At 41.3% G+C, this 19146-nt stretch overlaps 1 protein-coding gene across 1 annotated transcript in view; it reads left to right on the plus strand.

Moving 5' to 3' along the window:
- Positions 1 to 19146, plus strand: part of Micu2 (mitochondrial calcium uptake 2) — a 92030-nt gene that overhangs the window by 25868 nt on the left and 47016 nt on the right. The window contains exon 2 of the mRNA XM_057786190.1: positions 7985 to 8123. Within this exon, the coding sequence (XP_057642173.1) occupies positions 7985 to 8123 (139 nt within the window). The remainder of the gene's footprint in view (positions 1 to 7984; positions 8124 to 19146) is intronic.

Genomic DNA, 19146 nt, shown 5'->3' on the forward strand with positions numbered 1-19146 from the left:
ATAATAGGATGTTTTCAGTAACTAAATAACCAACTTTATTGGATATGTAAATTAAGTGTAAGTGCTGGGTCATGTTATGAAACATCCTATTTCTGCATTTCTTTATAAGCCCAAGTATCTTTATATGTGATGGCTATTGGATATATTAAGGGGGAAAGTCAAAATCTGTGATCATTGGTATTGGAGAGATCAGTTGATAAGTTGCAAGCTGTATGGTGGCGCACGCCTTTAATCCCAGCACTTGAGAGGCAGAGGCAGGCAGATCTCTGTGAGTTCGAAACCAGCCTGGTCTACAGAGCTAGTTCCAGGACAGGCTCCAAAGCCACAGAGAAACCCTGTCTCGAAAAACCAAAAAAAAAAAAAAAAAAAGAATGGACTGAGGTCAAGTCCCAGAACCAACATTTAGAAAGCTGGGCATGATAGCATGTATGTATAATCCAGTACTGGGGAGGCAGAGACTGGATGATCCCTGGGGCTTACAGGCTAATCTGCCTAGCCAAATTTGTGATTCCCAAGCCAGTAAGACTCCCTACCTTTTTTTTTTTTTTTTGGTTTTTCCAGACAAGGTTTCTCTGTGGCTTTGGAGCCTGTCCTGGAACTAGCTCTTGTAGACCAGGCTGGTCTCAAACTCACAGAGATCCACCTGCCTCTGCCTCCCGAGTGCACCACCATCGCCCGGCTCCTGTCTTTTTTTTTAAAAAAGAAAGAAAGAAAGAAAGAAAGAAAGAAAGAAAGAAAGAAAGAAAGAAAGAAAGAAAGAAAGAAAAAGTCGACAGCTCCTAAGGAACAGTATCTAAGATTTCCTGACATTCCCACACATGCACACACAATTGTGCTTCTACACATACACACAGAGAAAAAACTGTGGTTTTAACAGTATACTGCTGTTAACTTCTGTACATTTTTTGTCATGTGCTTCAGGGCAATACATTCAGCAGGCTCTGAAATAACTACCTGAGCATGGATTCGTGAACATTTCTAACTAGTACATACCCCTACTACACTAGGCACCTGGTTTTCTCAGGTGCAGTTTTGACATCTTGACATCTGTTACACCTCCTCTTCTCAATCTGAACCGAGCTGGTTGTGCTTACTGAGTCTGCAGGCCGCTGTCTTTGCCTCACTCATTTATGAAATCCAGCCTGCTGCAATCATACATCATCGGAGACAGAGAAGGAAGTCAGTACCCAAAGCAGTACTCTTGGTTTATGGTATTGAAAACAACAACAAAAAAGCCACCTTGCCAGGCAGTGGTGGCACACGCCTTTAATCCCAGCATTTGGGAGGCAGAGGCAGGCAGATCTTTGTGAGTTCGAGGCCAGTCTGGTCTACAGAGCTAGTTCCAGGACAGGCTCCAAAGCTACAGAGAAACCCTGTTTCACGGGGGGGAGGGAGGGGAGCCACCTCATATATATGAGGAAAAGGAACAAAGAAAAATGGGTGAAGTGAACTCAAGCACATGAGATCAGGCAAAAACAGACAAAAGGAAGGAGTGAAGAAACAAAAGAACCTGACAGTGAAGCGTGTGGCTTCCCACCAAAGCCTTCTGCAGAACTGTTTAAGGTGCTAAAGCAAATCTCATGGTCTGGAACTCAAAAGCTCTGATGCTGGTGTTTGCACAGAGCTAGAACTAGATGTTCCCTAGATCTTTTTAACTCTTAAAATTCTGGGTTATACCATTACTGAAGAAACCACATACCTTTGTTGTAAGATAGGAAGTTAAACTAAAACTGGGCTAGAAACTTCCTTCTGCTGGCAAGCTTTCACATTGTCAGAAAGAGCTATGCATGCTATTGGGAGCTAAAAGGCATCCATCGGTGGTCTGTGAGCCCTACAAGCTACAGTACCAACTTGCAAGACAATGTATGCCCACAGGTATTAATGGCACAAACATTGTGGTGGTAACCATTTGCTTCTGCTGGATCTGAAGCCTGCTTCACAAAGGAGACCTTATTCCTGACACTGTGAACACAGTCAAAATCCTATGGCTACAAGTTCCTAGAGTACTTAACCACAGTTGTTTACATTAAGTTGTTATGGCATCAAACTGCCTTTAAAATATTTTTATTTATACCCATAGACAAATACTATACTCAACCTTAATCAGAGACGCTTCTCTTTGCAAAGGACTGTGGTGAATACAGAAACTCAGGACTGTACAAATAAGTGATGACGCAACATTCAGGCTTCCACAGTGATGTGGGATTCCCCTTCTGTATGCTGTGATTACCATTAATGAATAAAGAAACTGCTTTGGACCTATAACAGGGCAGAACTTAGCTAGGCAGGGAAAACTAAACTGAATGCTGGGAGAAAGGAGGTGTAGTCAAGGAGAAGCCATGGAGTTGCCGCCAGACAGATGTGCTGAAACTTTGCTGGTAGGCTACAACCTCGTGGTGATGCACATATTAATGGAAATGGGTTAAATTAAGTTGTAAGAGTTAGCAAATCTAGAGCTAATGGGCCAAGCAGTGATTTAAATAATATGGTTTCTGTGTGATTATTACGGGAGTCTGGGTGGCCAGGAAACGAACAAGTGGTCTCCTACAACAAACAGAGCATTTATGCCACCATCTCCATGTCTCAGAAAACAAGAAGTTTCAGAAAGAATATAAGAAGGGTTGCAAAATGCTGTCTTCTGTGCATGACACAGCTATTACAAATAGATTCTACAAGGCAGAGGTTAAGCCGGGTGGTGATGGCACACAGCCTTAATCCCAGCACTCAGAGGCAGAGGCAGGTGGATCTCTGAGTTGGAGAGCAGCCTGGTCTACACAGTGAGTTCAGGATAGCCAGTACTACAAAGAGAAATCCTGTAACAACAACAACAACAACAACAACAACAACAATAATAATACAGAAATCTTAAAAAACAGCAGAAGTTATCTGTGCTAAGTGTACAAGACTGACCCTGTCATCCGTCATGGATGGAGAAGGTTCACACAGCTGAACTTTTGGCTACTAGTAAATTTTGGGGAAGGGCATTGTCTTCAATTATGGGCCCACAGGTGAGCCCACCAGGGTAAAATGAATAATTTAAAACTCCTGGTCACACAGATGGCCCTTGATAAACTCAGTGTGTAGCAAGACCAAAAAGAAAAGAACCGAATGTGAGAAAGGCAGGTTTGTAAGGAAAGGGGTTGATGGGAGTGGAAGGGAACTAGTGGGGGTGGGAGCCACCATAGTATGCACGTATGAAACTAGATAAGAGCAAGTTTTGCAGAATTAATAAAGAAATCTCAGGGCTGGAGAGAAAACTTAGCAGTCGAAAGCACTAGCTGCCCTCCAGAGGATCCGGGTTCAGTTCCCAGCACCCACATACAGCTCACAACTGTGTAACTTTGGTCCCAGAGAGTCCAACATGTTTACACAGACACACATGCAGGCAAAACACCAGTGCACCTAAAATAAAAATAAATAAGAATTTTCTAAAAAAAAAAAATGTGGGTGGTAAATATCAACTGTACTTCTATCGTACACAAAGCAGCAGCTCAGTGTGCTGCTACGCATTAGAGTGAGTGGAAACGTCACTCCCAGGCTTGGTGGGCTACTTAAAAACGAGGCAGAAAGAATTCGGTTGTTATAATAGCACATCCTTAGAAAACCACACAGTAAAGCATCTTTCTCCTCTTGGTAATATCATAACTGACTGAATGTTGGCTTTATTGATCTTTGAAACCATCTAGTAGGTTTGAGATTTGCTCAGAATAGTTATAAATATGAAGCAAAGCAAAATAAAAGACAGACACAATAAAACTGGCATTGGCAAGTCAATTCAAATTCTATAAAATAACCATAAATGTACAATACACACAAACTGCACTTGTGAGCCTTCAAATTTTTCTTTTAAAATTTGACTACTGGTTGATAAATAATAACAATAATAATAATAACCCAATCAAAACTGTGTTGGTATCTTAATTTGGAAAGTGATAATTTCACAAAAGTCTTCCCCCCCCCCCCCCCCCCCGCTTAAATTTTATAATAGCAAACAAATCTATTCAGGACATTCTACTCAACTTAAATTTGATATAACCAGGGAAGGAATGCATACTAGTTAGGAAATGGGCATCATTTAGCCCGGGACTTAGAGAATGGCCAGTTCTAGTCCTTTCCTTTGTTAGTCTCTAGACTCTAGCTTATATCCGCATCCTACTGCACTGCATCTCCTCTCACAGGAGCTGCTATGGGAACGTGTTGGAGACTGAGCTTGGTGCCATATGGGCTGTGCCGTCAGTTACCTACTGTGTTAATCTAGGCAAGCTGGCTGACCTTCACAATCCTACATCCCTTTCTTTATAAAACAGGGGTGCTTAAAAGAAAAAACTGGTTCCAACTGGGTATTTTGAGGATTAGAGAGAACATGCTTATAAAGATGCTCCCAACCTGCCTTGTGCATCTTGCTCACTTAGTTATCTACTGCATTGCTGCTGACATTTTCTGCTACACAATTATCCCTTTGGTTCATTTGCATTCTGACTCCTAGTGTTTTTCTGAAATTAGTAGATGCTCAATTAAGTGTTGAGCTCAAAGAGGGTAAAGCTATGGGAAGATTGGTAGTAAGATGGGAGCTGGGAGCAACCACTGTATACGTCATAGAAGAAATAAAGGGCACTGTTGACTGCTGACAGCAAAGTTCTCAATCTCAGTGAGAGAGGCAGTGGAGAGGATACACAGAGGTTGGATGATAATAATGGGGATTGGAAGGCTTTGGGCTAGTAGAATGGGTTTGTTTATACTAGGGGGTAACAGGAATTCAGAAAGCTACCATACCAAATTAAATTGTAAGGGTGTTGGTAGAGGGTATTAAAGGGTTTCAACCATCTGCTGGTGGAGAAAGTCATGGTTGTAGGTCACATTTGGAAGTTATTTGTGGATGTGACCTACAGTTCTATGCAAACTTCAAGTTCAGAAATTAACTAGTAAAAAGATTCTTGTTATATTTATCTAATATTGTTCACTAGAAAGTAATTTAGCCAAAATGTAAGTGGATGCAAGCAATCCAGTCAGCTATCCAGCTCCATAAAACGGCACTTCTTAAAGGGTTGGCTCTTCGGAAATGTGACTCTGTGTGAGTGAAAGGGTCCTAGAGACAATGATTGTGTAGCTCTTGATGCTCTTCATAGAGACACATGGAAAATGATAACTGTGCTTGATGCTTTTCTTAGAGACATGGAAAATGATAACTGGTTTGAAGCACTTGATGCTCTTCTTAGAGACATGGAAAATGGTAACCATGGTTTGGAGCACTTGATGCTCTTCATAGAGACTCATGGAAAATGGTAACCATGCATGGTTTGGAGCGCTTGATGCTCTTGGAGAGGCCTGGAGCTGGATTCCAGTATCCATGTCAAGCATCTCACAGTTGTCCGTGTCTTGAGGAGGGGATCTGACACCATCTTCTGGCCTCTGTGAACACCCACACATGTGGCATATGCACACATTCACATTATTTTTAATTAAATAAGCATTTTAATAAAAATGATAACCACGAGATAGAGAAACTTTTAGAACTAAACCTTCTAGAGAAAAATACGGTATCTTTTACACAACTTGCTATGAGAGAGCAGCCGGTTTGTATATTTACTTCCTACATGTTAGTTAAGACCAGAAAAAGTAAGATCACTACAAGGAAGAGGACAGCCTGAAAACCAGAACGTAAACTGCCCCTCTTTAGAAGACCAGTAGACAGAGGGTTGAATAAAGTAGTGGACTAGATAATTGGTTGAGATGTGAAAAGAATTTAAACAAAAAGAAATATCAAAAAAAAAAAAAGGAAAATTTAACAACTTTGATACAGAAATTAGAAAAGCACCAATAGTGTCTCAGGGTTTGAGAGTGTACTTTCTCTGACGTGATTATTAGTTTTGCTATTTTCTTAATAGGCTATAAGTTAATGTTAGCTATATGCCTTTAAAAATTCTTCTATATAGTCACAACACAGTCTCATGTTTAGCCTCTTTCTGTTCTAATCCCTAGGATTTGCAAATGCAGGTAGGTTTCTGGTTTTGCTACAGCCCACCCTCCCGTTCCTGGCCATACACATAAGTTCACTGTCAAAGCACATAGAACTTCCTCAGAAATTAATGTTTGTCCAGCTTTTTTTTTGGTAAGCAAAATGATGTGTGTATATTGCTATGTATAAATGCTGATGTTTTGCCATATGTATGTGTATGTGTGTTTTATATATAATATTCAGAAATATTACCATGATTCCATTTTCTGGTTGCTAGGATGAGTATGATGCATGTAATTAAAACTTGCCCCTGGACTGGGTTATAGGTCAGGGTAGTGCTTTTCCCAGCTTGTGCAAGGTACTGCGTTCCCTCCTCACCTTTTGAGTTCTTTTCTAGTAACAGTGTATGGACAAAGTAGCATTGATGTCCATTAGGTTGTAGGTATGCTGTCGGCACTAAATAGAATGCGGAAGGAGCAAAACTGGATGTTTAGCAAGCCTGTTATCTACTTCAGGGGAGAGAATTAGTTAGGAATTCACATCAGCCAAAAGAAGTCTCTGGTGGCCTTGAATATGAAGAGATGTAAGCAGCCAGAATTCATTTTTCTTCCATTTTGGTTTGTGTAACAGGAGGAGTGGGCTGATTGTCGTCCCGGCCACCCAGCTATCTTACACCCGAAATAATCACACAGAGACTGTATTCATTTAAACACTGCTTGACCCATTAGCTCTAGTTTCTTATTGGCTAATTTTTTTAAATATTTATTTATTTATTTATTATGCATACAATATTCTGTCTATATGCCTGCAGGCCAGAAGAGGGCACCAGACCCCATTACAGCTGGTTGTGAGCCACCATGTGGTTGCTGGGAATTGAACTCAGGACCTTTGGAAGAGCAGGCAATGTTCTTAACCGCTGAGCCATCTCTTCAGCCCTTATTGGCTAATTTTTACATCTTAATTTAACTCATTTCTACTAATCTGTGTATAGCCATGTGACTGTGGCTTACCGGCAAGATTCTAACCAGCATCGTCTCAGGCAGGAGATCCATGGCATCTCTCTGTCTGCCCTTCTTCCCAGCATTCAGTTCTATTTACTCTGCCTACCTAAGTTCTGCCCTATCAACTAGGCCAAGGCAGTTTCTTTATTCATTATCCAATGAAAGCAACACACAAACAGAAGGACTTCCTACACCAAGTTTGAGTCAGCAGTCACTGTCTATCGCCTGTGTGTCAGGGTAAATCCTGGTGTTGGTGCTGAGTATGAAAAGTAGGTGGTGTGTCCTGGAGCATGCATAGCCCAGTGAAAAGGATACCATAGGAGAGCAGTGTAGGGTGAAAGCAGCACAATATCATGTCAAGGCTCCACATGGGTGCCAATGTTGTCAACTGCATGTCACAGTCTGCCCAGCACAAGACATATCTGTGTGTAGGGAGATAACATGGGAACTCGAGGCTGAAGGCCTTGAGTGGAGCAGCAAGCGTGGGATGTTTCAGCGCTGTCCTTCAGCTCTAAGACCTGAGAGACTCCAGCGCCAGCAGCGTGTGGCTGTGCATGTCCTTTCTGCACGGTGCTAGTCACAGTTGTGTGAACAGAGCCCTCACAGGAGAACATCTGTCTTCGCCACTCTCTTCCTCGCCATGGTGACAGTGGCCTTCTGCTCCTCTGTAGAACAGGCTCACTGACTCCTCCCGTGGCCTCTGTCAGTGGACTGCTTTGTCTTACCTAAGGACCCACCTGCCGCCACTGTCTCCCATTTGTTCTGTGTCACTTCCCGCCATCGCAGTGACTTCACACATTTGTGAATGTCATGCTCCCGTTGAAAGTAACTTCCCTCCAATTAGTCTTAATTGGTATTTTAACTCAGTGTCTAAAAACGTAGGGACTTAGTTGATATTTATTAAATGACTAATATAAACTTTGGGGGCTGTGAGATCTCACTCTTTAAAGGTAATTAATTCTAGAGGTAACTGAGTTTGGCAATGATACGGAAAAGCTTATTTAATTATTATTTCTTTTTCTTTTAGAAAAATGACGTGGGATCAGTAGAGAAACTTTCTCTACGAAAACAGCGGTTCATGCAGTTTTCATCCCTGGAGCATGAGGGAGAATATTACATGACACCCCGAGACTTCCTCTTTTCAGTAATGTTTGAGCAAGTGGAGCGTGAGTGACTTTTTTTTTTTTGTAAACTTAAACATGAGCATTGAAAAACCTGTTTTCAAGATTAGTGACAGCTTTTTTGCATTTGAATTATTACCATTCTGTGTTTTGTGTATTTTATTGTTATGATATGACAGTTATAAACTTTCATATGTATTTATCTTAGAAGTAGTTGTTTTGTACGGGTTTTTTTAAATGAAAAAAAAGTGTTTTTAAGATGCCACTAAAAAGATTATTTAATAATTTGACTGGATATTATTAATTTTTGGTGGAATTGAGGTTTTAAATTGAGAGGAAAAATAAACTAGACTAATTATTAAGGAAAGCCATATATCAGTTATTATCTTATTATGCTGTAAGTAGGAAAATTTTGAAAAAAAATATAACCAAAAATTAAAATAACAAAGGACAATGACTTTATAAACAGTAAGCTCACAATTATCCCACAATGGCAGAAACCCCAGGTGTACCACGGGAACCAGCCGGGCTCACCCCAACAGACTGTGTGTGCCACAGTGCTGTGAACCTTCTCATGCTGACACAACGTAACAAAACGCTGGCTTCTCAGTAAGTAAGGTAGTGGACAGCAGAAGTGTGAGGGCACAGTGAGGGGCAGTCAGCAGGGCAGTGCACTGGGAAAGGCTGACCAGGGCAAAAGCAGGTGAATACTCTCAAGAAGCCTGGGGACAGGAAGTCCCCCAGTCACTGGAGACGGAAAGCTTGGGACATTTCTTGGAGATCACATTGAAGAATAAATAAGGGCTAAATTGTACAAAAGATCTCAGTGACGGCTCACCCACTCAAGGAATGTGTACTTGGCAGGACTGTGTGGACTTCATCTTGGGGGAACAATGAAGGTTTGGAAATTAGAAAATAAAGTAATAAAAATGTGCTTTGATTATTTTAATAAAGTCCCATGGAAGGAAGTTTAGCAGTGTCAAAACTTTTAAAATGTTGACCTACATTGATATAGTAAGATACTAATCAAAGATTTAAAAAATAGTTTGGGTCACATGTGGTGGCGCACATCTTTAATCCCAGCTCTCAGGAGGCAGAGGCAAGCGAATCTCCATGAGTTCAAGGCCAGACTGATCTACAGAGTGAGTTCCAGGACAGCTAGGGCTACATAGTTGAGACCCTATCTCAAAAAAAAAAAAAAACAAGTAAATAAATAATAAAGTAATTTAACCTCTGACATGAGCAGAACTTGGACATTATCACTTCTGTCCTCACAGCAGAAAAAGGAAAAAAAAAAGGTTAAAAACTATAAAATCAGCAACTCAAGTCCATCAGGGGTCACAGCAGACTTAAGGTCCCTGGGAACCCTCACCTAAAACTAGAAACAGATCCACAGGGTCAGTCAGGGTTTGCTCAGATAAGAAGTCACCCAGAGTCTACCAGGACTTTATGTCAGAAATAGTTTAAGAATAATTGATTAGCTGCTAGAATCTCAGTATAGACCAACTTGAGGGATAAAAACTCCTGAAGAGGAGCAGTTCATGTGGCTTAAATGGTCGGAACACTCAGTTCTTCAATCCTTCAAAGCCACGTGGAGTAGAAGGAAAAAACCAACTCCACAGAGTTGTCCCTTGAGCCCACATTATGTATGCCATGGCATGTGCCGGCGCACACATACAATAATAATAATAATAGTTTTAAGATTTATTTTTAATTATGTGTGGGTTTGTGCTCCTGAGTGCAGATTCCCCAAAGACTGGAAGTCTGGGGGTCCTGGAACAAGAGTCATACTGTTTTAAGCTGCCCAGCCTAGGTATAGGGACATGAACTTGAAGAAATGGCTCAGCAGTTAAAAGCTTTTGTTGTGCTTTTAGAAGACCTAGGTTCAATTTCCCAGCACCACATGGTGACTCACAACTCTCTGTAATTCCTATTTCAGAGGATCCAGTGCCCTCTTCTGACCTCCACAGGCACCAAGTACACATGTGATATACATTGTAGTCAGAACACTCACACATAAACATCACATACACACACACATCTTTATAAAAAAAAAAAAAAAAACTACCCCTCACTGACAATTCCAGTTCTATGAAATAGAAACTCATTCTAGACTGTTATAGCCAAACAGAGTTTCCTCTCACAAAAGATGAAAACCTTATGAGAATCAGTAGATTTTGCTGAGGGTGCTCTTCTGTTCAGCTGCACCCTGCTAAGCCGTCTGTCAATTACTAATATGTGTATTTGAGTCCGGTGATTCATGTGTACGTCATTTCTCCTTTTGGCAGTGTGTGTATCTGTGTGTGTCTCCCTGAGATAAACATTTCTTAAATAAGACAAAGTACCAACCAAAAGAACAAGATTCACCATTATTAAAATAGAACTTTATTCATCAAAAGTTGCCTTAAAGAAATTGAAACAACAAGTTCAAAACTGGCAGGATTTATTTATAACACATAAAATGAACAAGAGAATATGAAGCTACAATTTTAAAAAAGTTTGCACATGGAAGAGTGAAGGTCAGGTCATCTCAGAGTATAATTACTTCAGAGTGACATCACTGGAGAAACTGTCACTACAGAAAGGGCCATTTGGCCTGTCTTTTCCTACATGCCACAAGCCATAAAGATTCTTGTGAGAGGGACATCTTTCACAAAGCAAAGCCAGAAAAACAGCCTTGATCACCAGACTGGTGACTGTGGTAATTCATCACAGCCCCAATTAACAAGTTCTTTGAAGTAACCTTTAGCTTCCATTAGCTTCTACCCCTGCCCCGCCCATATCTCTTAACGACATCCCTAGGATATAGCTTAGTGGAGAGATCCATTTGTCCTGTCTGTCCTTCCTAAATTGATTGTTGTCTAAATATCAAAGCATCTTGCTTTGGTTGTTTCTTCAAGCTCCACTTTCTTGTGAGGCTTTCCTCATACATGTCAATTTAATAAAACAGACTTCTTTATCGACTCATTAGATCCAACCGAAGAGCCCTTCTAAGGGCTAAAGGTACTTACCTGGGATGTGTGAGGCCCTGCTCCCATCCCTAGAACTGCTCAAGAAGACTAAGCAGGAAAGAGTGCTCTCCTCTCTTGACCTTTTTCTCACCCCCTCCTCTGTACAGCTATTAAAAAGTGGAAGAAATAGATATTCACAGAAGAGAAAACAAGAAAATGAACATAAATTCTTCCCTTGTTTGTAACTGTGGTGGGATAAAATTCTGCACCTCTTATTGGCAAGTGTCACAACAAAGTATGAGGAGGCTGTAAACCAGAGGTGGAGAGCTCCAGGAACTTCTATACTCTTGGTTGGAAATGGAAAGCTCCACCTGCTTTGGAAAACAACTTGTAACTGCTTTGCAAAATTAAACATTATAGAATTTTCTACCAACATTCACATTTCTAGGTATATATACTCTATACCCAATAGGAACACTTGCTGGTGTGTCATAGGATATGCAAAAGAGTGTTTATAGCAGCAGCATTGGGTTAGCAGAAAAGCTAGAAACCATCCACATGTCCACTGGTGAGAGAGTGGATAAAGCAGGCTGTACTCACAATGGGGAATTCTATTCATAGGAGTGAGTAAACTTAGTATCTGTTATAGCAGCATAAAGAACACATAAATCCACTGCTCACTGAAACTGATAGAAAAATGAAGAATCACATTTACAGTCTCTGGAAATGCTTCTGAGGTGTTACAGGAAATTTAGAAATGCCTATTCAAGTTAAGCTGCTAAAATTGATAAGAAAATGTTCAAGTCTAGAGTGCTTTAACTAAGACTGGCATTCTCCCTCCTGTTGCAACTCAATGAGACAGAAACTCATTCTAGCCTACAACAGAAGGAACACAGCTCTGAAGGCTATTGGGAGGAGCGGTGCTCTAGGCTTTCCTTTAGAACTTTGCTCCTGCCCTGCCCTGCCCTGCCCTGCCCTGGAGTCGGAATGCTGTGGGGCGCTGAAGGGTGGAAGCTACCTCTCCTCTCCCACCCAGTCTGTCCTTATTCGCTTGTTTGTAGAGCGGAGTGGAGTCTCTGCCTTTCATTCTCTTCCACCAGGAACACTGGATATCTGGCTGCTCTTGTTATGGCTTGAAAGGCAGAGAGGGTATCCAGAAGAGATGAAGACCTGGGGTTCACTTGCTGGACCAGCATTACTCAGAAAGAGCAGCACCATTGTCCTTCCGTCTGGCTACAGAACTCTGGCCTGAGTGATAGAAATAGGTTAAGTAAAAACTTCTGGTCTCCTCATTTTTAACATAAAATGGAGATTTTTCAGCCACTCTCAGAAACAAGCACAAGTCAGTCAGCTAGACAATAGCAAATGCCTGTAATCGGAACACACTGGAAGTTGAGGCTGGAGGATTGCTAGTATGAGGCCAGCTAAGATCCACAGTAAGCAAAATCCTGTTTCCAAAAAAATAAAATAAAATAAACAAATAGGTGTAGGTTGTGGTAAGAGGTAGTTGAGCTGTCAGGGGTAGATTCAGGCCAACCTACGTGCTGAGTGCTTTGCCTAAGAACACTTGGGAAGGAGACAAAACTGAGGCATGGGGAGCTTTCCAGAGGTCATAACAAATATTAATCACCCACAGTGGGAATTAATCCTTCATGGGAACCTAAATTCAAAAGATGATCTCTAGAGCAGTGTGTGTCTAGGGTTCTCATCAAGTCAGCAGGGCCAAATTGTCTGGATTCAGCACCCTAGTGAGCTCAGGAAGGAACTCAAGAACTCCAAACCATCCCATGCCTCACGGGGGCATTCCCTCAAGTGCTTAGCACTGTTAGAGGGCAGGGTGAGACAGTCTTTACTAAAGACTGTCTGACCAGACACTGTGCATTCACAAGCAGTAAGTGAGCCATGGGGAAGGAGCCGGTACCCAGATTCCCACATGTGTCATCTGAGTTGTCCCGGGCCCAACAGCAGAAGCTGAAACACAAAGAAACAAGACCTGTAGCATCACTGAACAGAAGCGGGCAAGAGAAATTGCTTGCGGAGCAATCAGATAACAGATTTAACAGAAAAAAAGACATCAAAATAGCCCCTAAAATATGTTCAAAGAACTAGAGTAAACTATGATTAAAGACTGTGACATTTCTACTTTTATTATTCTTTGGAATGCGGTTAAACCATCAGAAGGCACCGAGCCAAATCAAGACTTCAGTAATTTTGCAAGCCAAATAATACATCCTTTATGCATATGATGTTTCATCTTCACTTTTCATCGTGGATAAGATAATCTTGGTTACATTCCTACGGATCACAATGAACAGCAAAACAAAGATAAACTGAGCCAAACCACTGACCCATGCTCTCTGGGTAAATGAAATGATGCAAAGCAATCTAAGATTTATTAGATTTTAAACTCATTTACCTGGCATTATCTTTTTGGTCTTTTGTTAATAGTATGCTTTATTAATACAATTGATGAGACTTATGTAAGCACTCTGCATAGCACCCCAGATAGACAGTGACAGCTCCTTTCCTGGGGTCCTGTAGGCTTGGGTCTCTGCTGTGTGCTCTGCTTGCAGCACAGGCTCTCTGGCCAGAACACCATCTCCCCTTTTAAATTCTGTCTTGCTGCACTCCCTTCCAGTGACATTTTTTTCACCGTTCACAACCCATGCTACTAATTGTCCTAATTTTACAGTCAAATTTCAAAATTTGCATCTCTAGCAACAACTAATTAATTATCCTCCACTTTCCCGGCTACCGAGTGTGTCTATTCTCTGCCCTCATAAAAGTGTCTCACATTCACTGTTCTGTCATTCCAAGGTCCCTTTCGCTGTCCTGCAGCCACACGGTTTGCGACTTTGTCACTCTGATAACTACTTGATAATATCCCTTTTATTGAAACTGCTGGGAAGTCACACACAGATTGGAGCCACTAAATTCAGCCTCACCTAGATCCTCCAAGTCATTTGTGCCATATGCAGTTCACTTTCTCTAGTCTTCTTCATCAACTTGCCCAAATCGCTCAATTTCTCAACCTCACTGTTGATCACATCCACAGATTTCACCTGTTTTAAGCAAGCACGTGGAAGCTGAAAGTCAAGGAACCATTTAGAGTGCTCTCGTGCCACGTTAGCTAGAGCCGCTTACCTCTCCCCATCTTGTCTACCTCCCTCCGTTTGCCAAGAGGGTGCATCTCCCCTTCAGCTAGTAGAAATGTGACCAACACAAGAGTTTGGGGGGTTTGTTTATTTTGTTTTGTTTTTCAAGACAGGGTTTCTCTATATAACAGCCCTGGCTGTCCTGGAGCTCACTCTGTAGACCAGGCTGGCCTCGAACTCACAGAGAGCTGCCTGTCTCTGGCTCCCGAGTGCTGGGATTAAAGGTGTGCGCCACCGCACCTGTTGAGAAGAGTTTTAACATTGGACTGAGGGGAATGATTGGGGCACAGTGGGTAGAGGAGAGGGTTTTTCTAGGACAAAGGCCCCGAGAGGACAAGGGTGAGGGAGCATGGTGGAAGCGGAAATTATCCAGGCTCTTGGAAAGGCCCTCACAACATCAGGAAGCATCCCTGTTTCTACTCTCAGTGAGTGAGAAAGCAGTTTCAAGTTGTAAGAAAGGGAAGAATGTCAGAGGCTTGCAGAAGTAGCCTTAGTAGTAAGAGATAATGGATTTAAAAGACAGTGTGATTGTCAGTAGCCTTATTAAAGTTTCGTGTGGGGCCAGCTATCAGTTGTTCAAAAAATCTGGGCAAGAGGCACAGAAGTGACCCATCACTCCCTTGTCTCTGTGCTCCAGTCTCTCTGTGCTCCTGCGCTTTTAACCAAGCATGCTTGAGGCACTTACTCCCATTAATTAGGTGAGAAGTATTGGACATATGTGAGGTGACTTACCACACAATGTGTCACTGTGCTAGGGCCGAGGGTAGTACATGGAATCGCGTGGACCAAAGCCTCCTGACTTGTTTCTAGATCCACAGAGCAGTAGTGTCTGCTTCTGAGTGTTGTAGATGGTGAAGTTAGAGAGTCTGAGAAAAAAGGCTGTCCATTTTGAAAACGGAAGCCATTCAATCTGTAGAGTAGAAAATGCAGTCATCCAGAATCAGATGCCCGCCACCTAGTAATTACCAGCATTCTTAGCACACGTCTTTTTGGCCTGTAAATTTTTTACAGAGATAGAATTCACATGCCATAAGGTTTACCCTTTAAAACACCTTTTCACTTACAGATGTAAGACTATGCATTGTCTGCTGTGCACTTCATAACCAGCCTCTTCTGTTTAATGTCGGAGCAGTTTCTCTGTCATTGCTGCTTGAAAAAATGTTGACGGTTTCATTAGTATGCTATAATTTAACTATATGGGAGCATTTAAATTTCCTACAGTTATTTTACTAATATGAATATTTTCATAGTGAGTATAATTTTTTATGTCTTTACTTAACTGATTCTAAAATAATTTTCTGAACCTGTAATCATGAAATACAAACACTAAGACTTCTTAAGAGTATTATTAATTTGTCTGCTAAGACAAAGTATCTGATGGTTTCTGTTTCCTGCCTAACTGGGAATTTTCTCATCAACTTTCAATAATAAATTGTTTTATTTCGTTACATTTATCAAGAAGCACTATATTGTGATATGTTTTTCCTCTTTTGGGTTTTCGGGGGGGTGGGCACCACCCAGCTCCCAAATAAATCACACATGGAGGCTTACTCTTAGTTATGAAGGCCTGGCTTTAGCCTGGCTTGTTTTTTGTCATCTTAAATTATCTTTTGCCTCTAGGCTTTTACCTTTCTTTTCTTCTGTATGCCTTTCTTTACTTTCTCTGTGTCTTGCTGCGTAGCTGGGTAGGTGGCCCCTGATGTCCTCCTCTCCTTGTTCTCTTTCTGTTGTTCCACCTCCTCTCGTTTCTCCTTTTATTCTCTCTGCCTGCCAGCCCCGCCTGTCCTTGCTTCTGCCTCACTATTGGCCAGTCGTCTCTTTGTTAGGACCATTAAGTATTTTAGACAGGCAAAGAATCACAGCTTCACAGTTAATCAAATGCAGCATAAACAAAAGTAACACACCTGAAAATAATATTCTATAATACACTATTTTTTTAGATTTCAAAAACAAAATTTTACCTAGAGTAATAAAAATGGACAGAGAACATCACACCCTTTCTGAGTAGCAAGCATATTTAGTGTACGAAGCAGTGAGTCACAGATGGCATTTCCATATCTGCCTGTTATGAAGCTTGATCATGTTCGCCTCCCTTCCTTTACTCTTCTTCCCCATGCCATCCTCTTCCTTTCTTTTATGTCTCTTTATTAAGATCTGCTTGTGAAAGAAAATGTGTTTGTCTTCTGAGCCTGCTCTAATTCATCTAATATGATGATCTCCAGTTCCTCCCATTTTCCTGCAAGTGACACAACTTCTTTACGGCTGAGTAAAGTGTCATTGTGTATCTGGATCATGCTTCCTTTTCCTTTTAGCTAGTGTGGACACCTAAGCTGCTTCTGTACCAAATGCGATGTTGAACATGGAAGTTCCAGTTCTCAAAGCACAGGAGGACACTAAAGCCACTGTTCAAAAATGTATCAGCTGTGAAGCCAGCACTCTATGGAGTCTTGTACCCCTTACTCCTGCCAAACAGAAATCAGAATTCTCAGGGCACTTGAGGATGGTACAAGAGTAGCCATTTCATAGTCGCTTGGTATATGACATTTTCACTCTGGCTTTTTTGAAAACACATGAGCACATGCACACACCCTTGAGATGGTGCCCAACAAGGATATTCTTAGTTGTCACCCTGTAAGGTGACAAATAACTTAAAACTTCCTTATCCCTGATGCATCACCATCCCATCCCAAAACCATCCCCAACTGGGGATTGGCTGCATGGCCTGCTTTAAAAACAGGTGTCCTTCGTAATCTTTGGGACAGACTGCACCTCCCCTGAGATGCGGGAATGTTCCCACCCTTCTCTCCTACCATCTGCAGACATTTCTCCTGCTCGTCGTTGTCCTTTGTTGTTGCCCGCACTGATGCCTCTCCGACTGCAGAACAAGCTATCAGACACTCGTGATGTCTGTTTTACTTTTGTGTTTATGTCAACGGGAAACTGCAAGGAGTTTTACTCTGTCTTTAAAGCTCATTTCTCAGTATCAGTTTTGACTGTTTTGGAATATGACAGTAAAGAGGTGTTAACCCAGAAGACTTCCTTAGTGCCCAGAACATTCCAGCCCCTTCTCTTTGACAGTTGAAGCATTTCATTCAGTTCCCACATTAATTCTATCGTGTTTATAAAGCAGAGGCTGGTACCAGATCTTGCCTCTGTGCTCCTGTGACTGCTGAGTGATGTGGTGGACATAGACCTCTTCCTGGCACATCAAGCCACAGATCAGCCTAGTGCTTTTAACACCCACTCCACTGTTCCATGATCATCCTATATACGGATGAACAGATTTTGTAATTACTATGAAATAACCAATGTTTCTATTTTAATTTTTATTCACAACAGCCAAATGCCTTTCTAATAATATGTTAGTGATGAATCAGTTCTGTGAAGACGAGACTATAGTTACGTTACTGTCTTCACTGGGTCAGGTTGTCCAGTATCTGATTGAGAATACAGATTTTCCGCTGGCAGTCCTACTTGTTTGTTTCATATGTAAGATGAAGATAGTACTGTATTCAAAAGCCTAGGATCTGGGGGTGGGGTGGAATACTATGAAAATTAATTTCACACCTTCATGCTAAGCACTCTCAGCTACACAGTTAAGCAGATATGAGGTCTCCCTTCTTCAGGAGTTTCTATAATTTACTTCTTGCCTTAATTCTTGTAGTATATTATCATTCATGACTTTATTGGGGCACTGTTCAGTGCTATTTCTCTGGCACTGATGTTACTGGGTTAACCATTTGACAGTCTGACGTTCAGCTTTAAGCAAACAGACATTACCTAACTCACTAAGTTTCAAATAGATTTTTTTTAAAGCACATGACTTTTTTTAAAGTTCCAAAAAGGCATCTATCTATCTTATATTAGAAGCCACCTCAGATCCTCGATTCCCTTCCACCTTCCCTCTGCCGGGTATTGCCACCTCACATGCTTTCCGAATAGAGTGCAATCTCTTTCAAAAACTGGGAGAACTAAAAATAAAATATACATGGTAATGAATTTTAAGAAAAAATGTTAGGAGACCAAGCATGGTGTCACACACCAAGGCAGGAAGGTCACCAGTCTCAGGCCAGCCTGAGCTATATAGCAAGACTACCCTTCAAGAAATAAAAAAGAAGCCAGGCGGTGGTGGCGCACGCCTTTAATCCCAGCACTTGGGAGGCAGAGGCAGGCGGATCTCTGTGAGTTCGAGACCAGCCTGGTCTACAAGAGCTAGTTCCAGGACAGGCTCCAAAACCACAGAGAAGCCCTGTTTCGAAAAACCAAAAAAAAAAAGAAAAACAGCCGGGCAGTGGTGGCGCACGCCTTTAATCCCAGCACTCGGGAGGCAGAGGCAGGCGGATCTCTGTGAGTTCGAGGCCAGCCTGGTCTACAAGAGCTGGTTCCAGGACAGGAACCAAAAAGCTACGGAGAAACCCTGTCTCGAAAAATCCAAAAAAAAAAAAAAAGAAAGAAAAACATTATGATAAATTTAAATTATGATCAATTTCTTTTAAGTTAATATTTTGAATTTTAATTAAAAATGATAAACTGCCTCCATAATTATATGTATAATTAAACTGTTAGATTAAGAGTTAAAATAGTCCTGGGAATGTTGCCATACAAACTCATGAAATAAGACAAGAAGATGGCTGCTCTCAGGTGTACCTGTACTACAAAGCAAGTTCCAGGACAGTGAGGACTATATAACATAACCTGTGTCAAAAGCAAACAAAAAGTTAAAATATATGTATTGCACCATTTTCTAGATCAAGTAATCATCATTATATTACTAATTTTATACACACTTTACAGACACTCACAGTTGCAGATTGTATAGTAACTTAGATGCTATGATTTGCCCCTGACAATCAAGAACTTTCACTCACAGGCACATAATGCTCAGGAAAAACGTTAGATCAGGATAGTAACATGAAACCTCACAGATATGATTGTAGATATTTCTACACCTGCACAGTAATG

The sequence above is a fragment of the Chionomys nivalis genome, chromosome 12 (assembly GCF_950005125.1).
Source record: "Chionomys nivalis chromosome 12, mChiNiv1.1, whole genome shotgun sequence".
Classification (NCBI taxonomy): domain Eukaryota; kingdom Metazoa; phylum Chordata; class Mammalia; order Rodentia; family Cricetidae; genus Chionomys; species Chionomys nivalis.